Here is a 12514-nt window from a genome sequence, read left to right on the forward strand (position 1 = left end):
ACACAATTTGAGCAGTAATTGCCACTGACCACTGAGGTCCAAAGTGAAGAGGACCAGGTGAGTTATAAAAGCAGAAGGGCACAAACCTCTCAAAAATGAAGCCACTCCAAAGACACAATGACAGGACTGAGCAGGATGTCAGCTGAGTTACAGAAGAAATTGGGTTGTACTTCACAGAAAATGGCTGAAATCTTCTCTCATCAGGAACAAGTTCTGAGCTGCTCTTTCACCTCCATGAATATGGGACATTCATTAATTTGGAATACTTAAGGGAATTTTAAGGAAAGTGAAGTACTTCTAAACAGAAAAGGCCCCTCCTGGGCACAGATCTGTGCTCCTCACCTGCAGTGTTTGCAGAACAAACACAATCCTTAACTGGTGGCCTGAACACTTTTTCTTTTCCTTACCAACAACTAAATTAACAGCAGCCAACAAGGTGTTTCTGCAGTAAAACAAATGCTTGAATAACACAGTGGGGACAAGAAAGAAAACCATGTCAGAGTGGTTTACTCTTCATTTCCACCTTTCTGTGGCACCTCCAGGGGAGCTGCAGGTACTTGGAGCAGTAATTAATTCCACACTGATGCAGAGGAACCCCAGAACACAAGGCTGCAGCTTCCAACACACCAGTTCCTCCTGATCCCCCCTTCCTGAGCCCCTCCCAGGGATGTGCCACCCACCAGAGCCAGCACCACACACCCCCTGAGCTCACTGGGTGCAGCTGCTGCCCCAGAGCTGCCTGCCCAGGCCACACTGCCTGAGGAACACCAGGAGAAGGGTGTCCAGGTGCCCAGGCTGTGCCCATCAGTGCCAGGGACACACTGACCTGAGCCTGCAGTGCCAGTCCCCAAAGGCAACACTCAAACCACCACCACTGACTTAAAAAAACAAGCAAAAACCCAAGTTTCAAACCTGTGGTATTCAATACCCACTTAGAGGCATGAAAATAAGATGTTGCCTTTTCTACTGGGCACACATTAATTCTTCTCCTTGTTTTCACTCCAGCACTGGGAACAAATCCATCTTAAAGAAAAAAAAAGCACTGTTTGTTTTGCCAGCTCACCTTGCAAATGCCTTTTTTCCTGTGCCTTGCACTACCTAAAGGATTTTTCACTTAGGGAATGTGACAGTGCTGGAGAGAATGGTGGTTCTGTTTGCCCTCCTTCTGCTCCCTCCCAAAGAGGGGCAGTGCCAGGGCCCCTCTGAACTGGGAGGGCACCTGGGTTTGGCCTCAAGGACACCACGTGGTTCTCCCTTCCATTGCCCAACAGCTCCTCTGCAAACAGAAGGGACCAGCCAAGCCCAGGAGAATGGCCTGCTCTGAGAGGCCACTCCAGAAAAATAACAGTGTGCAGGTCACAAGGACTGTCCCAAACCAGCAGCAGAAAACAGGACCATTGACTTTTGATGAATTAATTATATTAATAATCACCAAACCCGTCAGCACAGACACAGAAGAGGAGTCAGGTAATAGAGAAGACACACATGTGAGAACAGACCTGATACAGGTTTATATTCTCTTAAAAAATGTGACTTTTAGCAAGTAGGGAGGAGGAAAAAAGGTTTTATAAATGGCAAGAGTAGGACAATGCAGCAGAAAGGACAAATATTTTCTCTAAGTGCTGGAGTTAAATTTACATGTTTCAATCTGGCTCATTCCCTGCTTACTATTTTCAGTCATTTAATATACCTGAGCACTTTATTGGCAAGATTCAAACATAGAAATAACAGCTAATGATGCCTTCCTCTGGTTTCATTAACTCCTGGGTGAACCTCTCCAGGTATTTCCCTAAACACTGGATTGGATTCTTGTCCTGTCAGGGGGAGAATCACCAGGGTTTTAACTCTCACATCTCTGACATGATGTCTGCACACAACTGCAACAAAAGGAGCCAACCAAAGGTGCTTTAGAAAACAAAAAAACACAGGATTAAACACACACTGAATTGCACATGTGCAAACCCTCCTTTCTGCTAGAACAGATTCCAGAAAAGGCTGCACATCCCACAAGGATTTCTGCCATTCTGCCTGTGCTGCTGCACATAAATCCTGCCTTGGCATGGCTCAGCTGTCAGGCACCTCTGGGCTGTAATGAACCCATGAATTACATCTTGCAGCTCTGACATCTCTGGGCTTGCTCATCAAAATATTGTTCTTCAATTGTAATTTATAACTTAATTTAAATGTCCCTTTTGCTGTGACCTTTTTCGAGCAGAATGGCATTGCATCTGGCAGCTCCTGCTCCAGCAAGGCATCCTTGGGCAATTACACTCATTATGAGCTGCCTTGAAAAGCCCATCTCAGTTGGGCTGAATTCATGGCACAGGATTAAATAATTGCAGTCCATTAAGAACAGTTAAATTCCAGAGCCTTTTTCTCCAAGGAAAAATTGCTATAGACTATCTAGTCAGACAGCATTACTGACCTGCTTTCAGATCCCAGAATCTCAGACTGGTTTGGGTTGGAGGAGACCTTAAAGCCCATCTCATCCCACCCCCTGCCATGGGCAGGGACACCTTCCACTGTCCCAGGTTGCTCCAACCTGGCCTTGGACACTCCCAGGGATGGGGCAGCCACAGCTGCTCTGCCCAACCTGTGCCAGGCCCTGCCCACCCTCACAGGGAGGGATTTTCCCCCAATATCCAATTTAAACTCACTCTCTGTCAGTTTGAAGCCAATTCCTCCCCCTTGTCCTGTCCCTCCAGGCCCTTGGAAATTTTAAACAGTCTCTCTCCATCTTTCCTGTCACTGAAGTCCACAATGAGGTCACCCCAAAGGCTTCTCTTCTCCAGGCTGAACATTTTCCCAAATCTTCCCAGAAAAGGCAACACAAGCAGAAGGGATTGTTGAGCCAGAACCCACTTTTGTGGGGATAGCACTGGAATTCCAGAGCTCACCAGGTTCCAGTGCTGGCTGTTCATGGAATGAGGCACAGATGAGAGAGAAGGGAAAGTCAAGGAAAAGGAAAAGCAGGATGAGGATTGCTGCCATGTGCCTTGAGGAACCCCATCTTTGGGGGCAGTAACTCCAACCCAACACCTCATTTAACACAAAATGTGGTTCAGGCCACTCCTTTCAGCAGCAGAGCTGACAAACTGCAGTGGGATGTGGATATTTAGAGCCACGGACATCTTGCCCTTCTGGGAAAATGGAATATCCTCCATGTAATTTTTATCAACATGTCTGAGACCCAACAAGACCAAGGGGCCCTTCAGGGCATTTGTTGCTCCTTCCTTGGTGGGTATCAGATAAAACCAAAGCAAAAAAAACCCCAAAACCTAAACTTCCCTCTCTTCCCCCCAGTTCTAATCTCTTTTAAGTATCTAAATAGCTCCAGTTGCCACCAAGAGATCTGAGATGCTGCTGCTGAAGACTAAACAGGCTGGTATTTGTGATGCAGCCCCTTGGCACACACTGGCACTGCCAGGCAGCTGCCAAACAGCCCAGCCTGCAGCTGCAGGACAGCTGTGGGGCAGTGCAGGCCTGGCCAGAGCTGCACACACAGCCAGGGCAAGAACCTGCCAATCACCTGCAAAACTGGCAACAGCACTTAAAAAAACTTCCAAAAAACCCCAGATATTTTACATATTCCCCCCAAATTTCAAAAGCAATCACAGCAGTCATTTTGGGCCCTTTTTATCTGTGCCTGTTTCAACAGTTTCTGTAGAAAGGCTTTCTGACTCATCCAACAAACAAAGTGCTGCAGTTTTCCCCCTAAGAGCAAGGATAAGGATGAATGGAAATTCAAAGTGGCAAAATTGTCTCAGGCACTGGAGGTGGCTCCAGGTGCCAACGTGCCCAGGCAGAGAGCACTGGCCCCTGCAGAGCTCCAGGACCTCGTCTGAACCATGAGAGAGCTCTTAATTAAGACTCATCCAAAAGGAAAACTAGTAATAAGAAGAAATGCTAACATGTATTTAAATAATTTTTTATGCTTTCAACCTTGTCTGCAGTTAATGAACAAGAAAATCTGGTCTAAGGGCAAGTTACAACAGGGAGTAATTTGTCTGGGTGACATCTTAGTTGGAGCTGCATTTCCTTACACTGATATTACACTGTCATGTTTGTCACTCATAATGACACGTTCCCATGTACCAGTGTCAGGAGAAGGCAGAACAACACTATTAGTAAGGAGAGATTTACACAATATTAGCATGTGATTGTTTTGTCTTTCCCCCATGGAGCAGTAAAGGAGCTTCAGTGGGGCTGTTCTTTCACCACGGGAGGATAAATGAAATTTGGGGGCTCTGATTTCCCCAGCAAAAATGTCAGAGCACCAAAATGCCCCCAAAACCTCTGAGATTCACCCAAACACCAGTCTGGCCACTGCCAGCCCCTGCTCCTGTTCCAGGGCTTGCTGGTTGATAGAACTGATGCTCACACTCAGTCCTGGAGCACAACAACAGGTCAGGCAGAATTAATCACCACTCTGGACCTTTATCCAAAGAAAGCAGAGAATTAACCCCTTCCTGAGCTGGGACCTGAGAGAACAGCAGTGCAGAACAGGGGCAGGCCAGGGGGGTGGCAGAGGTCACTTTGCACTGATAAGGACACAGGAAGGATCTCAACCCACATCTGATGCCAGAGCAGAGCCCCTGACACAGGCACAGGTCAGAGGGTGGCAGAGGTCATGGGTTCTGCCTTGGTAAGGACACAGGAAGGATCTCAAACCACATCTGATGCCAAAGCAGAGCCCTTGAGGGCACAGGGAGGAGATGGGAGGAAAGAAGAACCTGCTCCAAGCTCAGCTCAGCTCTCACCCCACAGAAGAAGGTCTGTGCTCAATGCTCTCCATCTGCCCATGGATTGCCAGCCCTGGGGCATCCCCTGCCCACCACAGAGCTGCCTTTTCTCACCATGGCTCCTGGTGAAAGCCCTGCAGGAGCTTCTGTGCCTCCTCCAGCCCTCCCAGTCCAGCACCAGAACTCAGCAGGAGGGCAACAAACCCCCAATGAAAACCTGATTTCCTTCCTAAGGGTGACAGTGACAAATGTGACAGCAAATCCCAACAACCAAACAAAGGAACAGGAGCTGGAATTTACCTGGAACATTAAGTGAATAATCATTTCAATGAGCTGAGATAGAAATACAAATATAAATGTCTATATGTTGCATTGTGCCTTCCATGATCTTCATTTCTATCAGGTATAATTAACAATAAATCATTCTGGGGGCTTACAGCACCTGTTATTACATAAATAAAACACCAGCAAAGGAGCTTGTCAGGACTGATTTATGTGAAGTGCTGCTCTGAAGTTTATTGGATTTCCATAATAAGAAATCATACCATATCATTTCCTTTTACATTAATCTTCTGGGTTGCATATGATCATTTCTAAACAAAAACACAACTTAGTGCAGGTAAAAGTCCCACAAATTATTTACCAGATAAATCTGATCTTATTTAAATAGATGGTGAACTGAAAGATAAAAAAGGCACCATTTTGTCAAGACAACAAATGACTTATTTAACTGTTTTAAGTCAGCCAAAAAAGCTCTCAGACAACAGTCAAATTTCTTAAAATATCCCTGACAAAACTATTATTTAGAAGAAAATTCTTTGCTGGCAAAATTCAAAGTGGACAAAGGATGTATTTTCTAGAACAGATGTGCAATACAAAGAGAAAAGAATCAGAACAGCAAAATCAAAATATTTTGGGATTAATCTGATTTCAGAAGCAAGAACTCTACAAGTGCAACTCCTCAGGCTGCTGAGTGATTAAAGGGGGTAATTAAAGTAGATAGCAAAGCAGGGAAGTTAAATGAATTTTCTGCATTAGTCTTTTATTATAGATAAGGGGAAAGAAATTCCAATTCCAAACCCTCTTTGATGATTTTTTGACCTTAACAGAAATTTCAGTCTCTGAAAAGGATGTCAAGAACAACTCAGCAAACTGGAGGGGTGAGCCAGCAGGATCAGGTGGCCCCCAACCCAAGGAAAGGGAAATCAAATGGAAAACAGGTGAAAACCTGAGGAGGTGCAAAGAGACTGACCTGCAACACCTCTCAAACAGTATAAAAATCTGTGTCACAAAAAATCTTCAGAAGGATCCAAAGGACTCTGATTCCTGCACTCAGTTCTGAGAATGAACACTTGACTTTGCAGAAGTCAAAGTGAGAACAAGCAAGGATTTAATTTGGGCACAGAATTTGATCTGGGATTTCAGGTTGTTACACATTCAAGTGTGTACATTTGAACAGGAATGAAAGTTCTGTCACTGTTTACTTAGTGAGTATTACAGGGACACATTTTAAATCTTAATCCTGTTCAACTCCTGCCAGCAAAAGGAAAACTGATGCACTCTGTGGAACACAAGTAATCAAAGAGAAGGGGAAATAAAATTAACAAAGCAATGCAAGTGGGTTGGGTAAGCAAATGCTACATGAGGAACAGCCATTTGAACTTCAGTCAGAATTCCAGGCTGGCTGCACTGAATGGAAGGAGCAATGGCCAGGTCAGGGCCCAGCTGGGAAAGTCACAGCTCCAGCTGCTGGCCCTGACCTGAGCAGGTTCCCACACAGAACGTTCTCTGGGGTCACCTGGAAGGCTCCACCCCGAAGTTTATCACTGAAGCTGTGCAGGTCAGAGAGTTTTGAACATCAGCTGCTGTTTGAAAGGAAGTTACAACATCCTGAGCTACAACCAACATCACACTGTGATCCCTAAAGCTGTTTTATCTCCTGCTTTATGCCCTGCAGGCTCTGAGCAGCCCAGGAATGGCTGGGAAAGGCTGCTGTGCCCAGGAATGGCTGGGAAAGGCTGCTGTGCCCAGGAATGGCTGGGAAAGGCTGCTGTGCCCAGGAATGGCTGGGAAAGGCTGCTGTGCCCAGGAATGGCTGGGAAAAGCTGCTGAGCCCAGGAATGGCTGGGAATGGTTGGGAAAGGCTGCTGTGCCCAGGAATAGCTGGGAAAGGCTGCTGTGCCCAGGAAAGGGTGGAAAGGTTGTGCCCAGGAATAGGTGGGAAAGGCTGTTGTGCCCAGGAATGGCAGGGAAAGGCTGCTGTGCCCAGGAATGGCAGGGAAAGGCTGCTGTGCCCAGGAATAGCTGGGAAAGGCTGCTGTGCCCAGGAATGGGTGGGAAAGGCTGCTGTGCCCAGGAATGGGTGGGAAGGGCTGCTGTGCCCAGGAATAGGTGGGAAAAGCTGCTGTGCCCAGGAATGGCTGGGAAAGGCTGCTGTGCCCAGGAATGGCAGGGAAAGGCTGCTGTGCCCAGGAATGGCAGGGAAAGGCTGCTGTGCCCAGGAATGGGTGGGAAGGGCTGCTGTGCCCAGGAATGGCTGGGAAAGGCTGCTGTGCCCAGGAATGGCTGGGAAGGGCTGCTGTGCCCAGGAATGGGTGGGAATGGCTGGGAAAGGCTGCTGTGCCCAGGAATGGGTGGGAAAGGCTGCTGTGCCCAGGAATAGGTGGGAAAGGCTGTTGTGCCCAGGAATGGGTGGGAATGGGTGGGAAAGGCTGCTGTGCCCAGGAATGGCTGCGAAGGGCTGCTGTGCCCAGGAATGGGTGGGAAGGGCTGCTGTGCCCAGGAATGGCTGGGAAGGGCTGCTGTGCCCTCCAGGGGCTGCACTCACCGTGTTGAGGGCGTTCAGGGTGGTGTCGTCCCGGGAGGCAGCAACACACCCGTCCTCGGTGGATCCCCCGTCACACATCCCTGCAAAGGCTGCCATGCTCCTGCAGAGGGGCAGGGACACTGTGAGTGCTTCAGCTCATTCCTCACATCACACAAAACCAGCATTTTACAGCTCAAATCATGAATTTCAAGGCCTTGTGGTACTGGGGAAATAAGTAAGACGAGGCACCAACACTGGTTGTTACACAAAGCTGAGTCACTCCAGCATATGGAAAAATTATTTCAAAATTAAAACCTGATCTAATTGGGTTTCATCAATTAAAAATCTGCACTGCAGTAGCAGCAGAGCCTGATCAGCACTAAGGAAGATACAATCTCCAGACATGAGAACAGTCTCAGCAGAGAGAGCAAACTTTTTGCTGTAATGTCAGTTTTATTACGGCCAAAAAATGACTTAAATTGCAGATTCTCCACTCTCTGAATCCTTGTGATTTCCTCAGACTCTGAATGGCTGTGAAGGTACCAGGCAAAGCAGAGATGTGTGGGGCACTGAAATGCAAACATGCAGTCTCTGAGGGAATCCTGTGCTGTGCTCAGAGCAGTTCCCTCCCTGTTCCACCCCACACTCTCTGCTGCCTCTGCACTTGAAATCCAAACTGGATGGGAAGATGTTGTGTTGGCCCAACAGCAAATCTGAGCATTCCTGTCTCAAACTGAACATTTCAGCCCCCACATTACCCCAGAAGAGCCTTCAGGAGGGGCTGTATCCCCTGGCACAGACACAGCCCCCTCCAGCAGGGCACAGCACTGCAGGGCAGGGCTGGCATCATTACCTGGCTGCCCTCAGGTACATCAGCAGGTCACAGTCGTTCACTCCAGGCATCCAGACGAGCTCCTCGTGCTGTGTCACCGTGTCCCCATCCGGGCAGGGGAAGGGCTGCAGCTCGGGCAGCTTGGCCTGGGGGACAGTGAGGGGACAGAGAGACATGAGACACACAGAATGGGGGGACACAGAGACATGAGACAGAATGGGGGGACACAGAGACATGAGACACACAGAACAGGGGGACACAGAGACATGAGACAGAATGGGGGGACAGACAGATATGAGACAGAATGGGGGGACACAGAGACATGAGACACACAGAATGGGTGACACAGAGACATGAGACACACAGAATGGGGGGACACAGAGACATGAGACACACAGAATGGGATGACACAGAGACATGAGACACACAGAATGGGTGACACAGAGACATGAGACAGAATGGGGGGACACAGAGACATGAGACAGAATGGGGGGACACAGAGACAGGAGACACACAGAATGGGGGGACACAGAGACATGAGACACACAGAATGGGGGGACACAGAGACATGAGACACACAGAATGGGATGGCACAGAGACATGAGACACACAGAACAGGGGGACACAGAGACATGAGAGAATGGGGGGACACAGAGACATGAGACACACAGAATGGGGGGACACAGAGACATGAGACAGAATGGGTGACACAGAGACATGAGACAGAATGGGGGGACACAGAGACATGAGACACACAGAATGGGTGACACAGAGACATGAGACACACAGAATGGGGGGACACAGAGACATGAGACACACACTGCAGCTGCTCCTCATGGGGGAGGGTGCACAGGGCTGTCAGGTCATTGCAATGTTACAATCTCAGAGATGGGAGACACTCAGACAGGAGGTGGTGAATTCAGCCTTCAGAAGTGTCAGAGGACAATGGGTCACCAAGCCCCAGCCTGTGCCCTTCATCCAGCACTTTCTTCCAGAAGGACCCTCATTTTCTGACCATTACACAGGTTACCACCACCTCCCAGCCCACCCCAGTGAAGCCCTTCTGTACACAGACCAAACATGTCTGCAGAAACGTCAGAGCTTGAGAGGAAACCATTTTTCCTGCAAACACAGCCCTCTGTTGTGCAGAAATCAGATGCTCATGGACAATTTATCCTGAGAGACAGAGCCTGCATTTGTCACAAAGATGCTGTTACAACTCTGCTTGCAATGCTAAAACATCCTCACATAACACATTAATGGAAAGGAGGCAAGAATGTAACTACCATGTGTGTCCCATTTTAAATCAGTAAAAACTCTACACATGATACTAAATTTAAAATTAAATCCTCAGTAAATCATTAAAACTCTAAAGAGAAACAAAGACATTTCCTGCAAGCGAGATAGCTCAGCAAAATGAACCCTGCCACTAAATAAGTATTACACTCTATCCAGAGACCCAATTAGCATCTTTAGTCATCTACTGCTACGAGATGAGATAGCTGAGAGCCTCTTCAGAAACAGCTTTTAAGCCCTATAATTACCTCCCATCCTTACAACGCTAAACGTATTTGAGAGGCAACATTTATACATAACCAGTAATTACAAGTCACAGGTTCAGATGTCTTTCATGTTCTGCTCTTTAATCTGTACTTTATTTTACTTCTTGCCTGGGAAAATGGGTATGTCATTGAACTTCTCTTCTGGAAAAGGATAAGGCAGCATTGCAGCCTGCTGAGGGTTGTGTGGGAGCTGCACTCCACAGCCAGATCTGCTCACACAGACCCTGCTCAGCTCCTGCCCCCCCTGGAACTGCCTCAGCCACTCCAAAAGCACCTTCCTCTTGGACACAGAATCACCCCAAGATGGTCAAACCCAAGCTGTGCCCCATCCCCACCCTGTCACCCATCACAGAGCTCTGAGTGCCACGTCCAGGCTTCCCCTGAACAGCCCAGGGGTGGGGACACTCCAGCACCAATTAACCTGGTTGTTAATCAGGGGGACACTCAGAGCCACTGACTCCTGGGCAGGAGAACTGTGAGAACTGCAGCTCCCCAGGACATCCCCCTGCACTCTGTCCCTCTTTGCTGTGACAACACAGGCAGAGTTTGGGGGATTGTCCACCAAGGGCAAACCAACCCAGCGAGTCTCCAGAACCCACAACACACACAATTTAAGGAAACCAAAGGCAGGAGACTCATCAAACCCCACCACTGGGATCTCTGGACTCTGCTGGGTGTCCCCTGTGCCCACTGAGGTGGGGCAGGAGGTGTGCCCACATCCATCCCTGGGGAAAGCCCAGGGTGCAGAGGGACCTTTTACACTGTCCACAGAACAGGGAGCAGCAAATATCACCCTCAATTCCCAGCACAGCCACAATCACCATTCCTGGATCTGAAGATGACACTTTACACTAATTAACAGGCTGAGAACAATCCTCTTGGTGGTGACATTTGTCAGGGACAGGAATGCTCAGCAGGGGAGGGAGAGAACAATGCAAGTTTAAAACATTAGGCAAGCAGGGATTAACAGTATTCCAAACCACTGGACCTTCCTCCTACTCCTTTTTGCCATCCATAAATGTATCTGGTAATTACACCTCACAGCACAGGTGACTAATGCCTGCCAAAATATTGGATGACAATTTGAGATGAAAGTTGTTTTGAAGGTACCATTTACAGGACTCTTTATTATAACTATTGGAAAGAACAGCACAGGTTGTATTGCCAAGGACGTTTTTCCTCTAAAGCAAAACATCCTCAAGAATGTTATATCAGTTCCATAAATATTTACTTTCACTAGTTATTAAACAACGTTTTTGAATGGGTCTGAATGAATATTCATCACTTGGATTTGAAACTCCATTCTTTGGACAGTGCAAAGTCAAATCCAGAGGTAAAGGAGAGGACTCAGCTCCCAGTGACAGATTTGTCCCCATCAACCACAGTAAGTTGGATGTTAATGCTCTGTAAGAACAGATTATTTTCATTGCTTATGAAGGATTTCCCTCAAATTAGAACTAAAATACCAGGAACAACTGCAGTCTTGACCTTCTTCTGCTCCCCAGTGTTTGAACACACTCAGCATGCCTTCCCCATTCCTGTGTGAACAATCCAAACGACTGCAGGCACTTCTTTAATTTCCAGGAGATACTCTTATTGCTTCAATTTTATTCAAGAATTAACCCAATAGCACTTCTGCCACTAATCATTAACATATCAACATCTGACACAAAATCCTGGGTAAGTGAGCTCAGGAATTCTGAAGAACTCACTGAAGTGAGTCACCTAAAGATGATTCTAAAAAATACACTGTATTTCCACACATGTAATTTTAAATAAGTATAATCTGAACAGACCAAGAGGCAAAAGCATGTCCTCTGGATATCACATATTCCAGAGATGTGGGAATACAAACCAAAGCCCTTACCTGATGGCTGGGTCCAACTCTGATCTCACCCTGGGTACTGTTTAGCCTCCTAAAGAATGAGAAAGTCATGAGAAAGAATTACAGTTAATGAAATTTAGGGGCACATTCTGTGGTTTTTGTCATTGCATTTTCAGTACAAATGGAAGAGAACCAAAAATAATCCATTATTAAGGAAACAAAGGGGGTTATAGTTGGGTGTACTGAGCAAGGTGGTCCAGTGGAAGGTGCCCCTGCCCATGGGCAACTCCAGCCCCTGCCATGCAGAGCCACCTTCCAACCAGCCCCTGACCTGTCCCAGTGCTGTGACCCTTCCCCTGCTTGTTCCAACACCAATCCCAAACCAGTGCAGCCAACAAGCCAAGCCCTGGGGCTGAGCAGAGCCCCCACTGGGCAGCCCAAACCACTGACACCCACTGAATGCCAGGAGGTCACGGGAGGGTCTTTTGTGACCTGATCATATACAAGCCTTAATGAACATTTTCACCTCAAAATTCCAAAATGTGTTTAATATGTGTTTTAAGTTCAACTTCTCCTTCCTGACCACTGGGAGCTGTCAATAATCAGTGCCCAAGTGTGTGACCTGGAGGGGTGGATGTGAACCTGTCAGACAGAGCACACACTGCTTGGCCATCCCCACCCCCATGCCATGGTGTTTTGGCAACATCTCCTTCCTATCAAGCAAATCCACTCCAAATATAAGCCAAG

The 12514-nt window shown here is 47.5% G+C and overlaps 1 protein-coding gene across 6 annotated transcripts in view; it reads right to left on the minus strand.

Annotated features, from left to right (window-relative positions):
* The window catches only part of RERE (arginine-glutamic acid dipeptide repeats), a 206495-nt gene that overhangs the window by 68197 nt on the left and 125784 nt on the right, over positions 1–12514 (minus strand). For all 6 annotated transcript variants that reach the window (XM_071575580.1, XM_071575576.1, XM_071575579.1 and 3 more), the window contains 3 exons: positions 11810–11858; positions 8402–8526; positions 7570–7669 (listed from right to left, as the gene is read on the minus strand). In XM_071575580.1, coding sequence (XP_071431681.1) covers positions 7570–7669; positions 8402–8526; positions 11810–11858 — 274 coding nt within the window. The remainder of the gene's footprint in view (positions 1–7569; positions 7670–8401; positions 8527–11809; positions 11859–12514) is intronic.

The sequence above is a fragment of the Pithys albifrons genome, chromosome 22 (genome assembly GCF_047495875.1).
Source record: "Pithys albifrons albifrons isolate INPA30051 chromosome 22, PitAlb_v1, whole genome shotgun sequence".
In the NCBI taxonomy this organism is placed as follows: domain Eukaryota; kingdom Metazoa; phylum Chordata; class Aves; order Passeriformes; family Thamnophilidae; genus Pithys; species Pithys albifrons.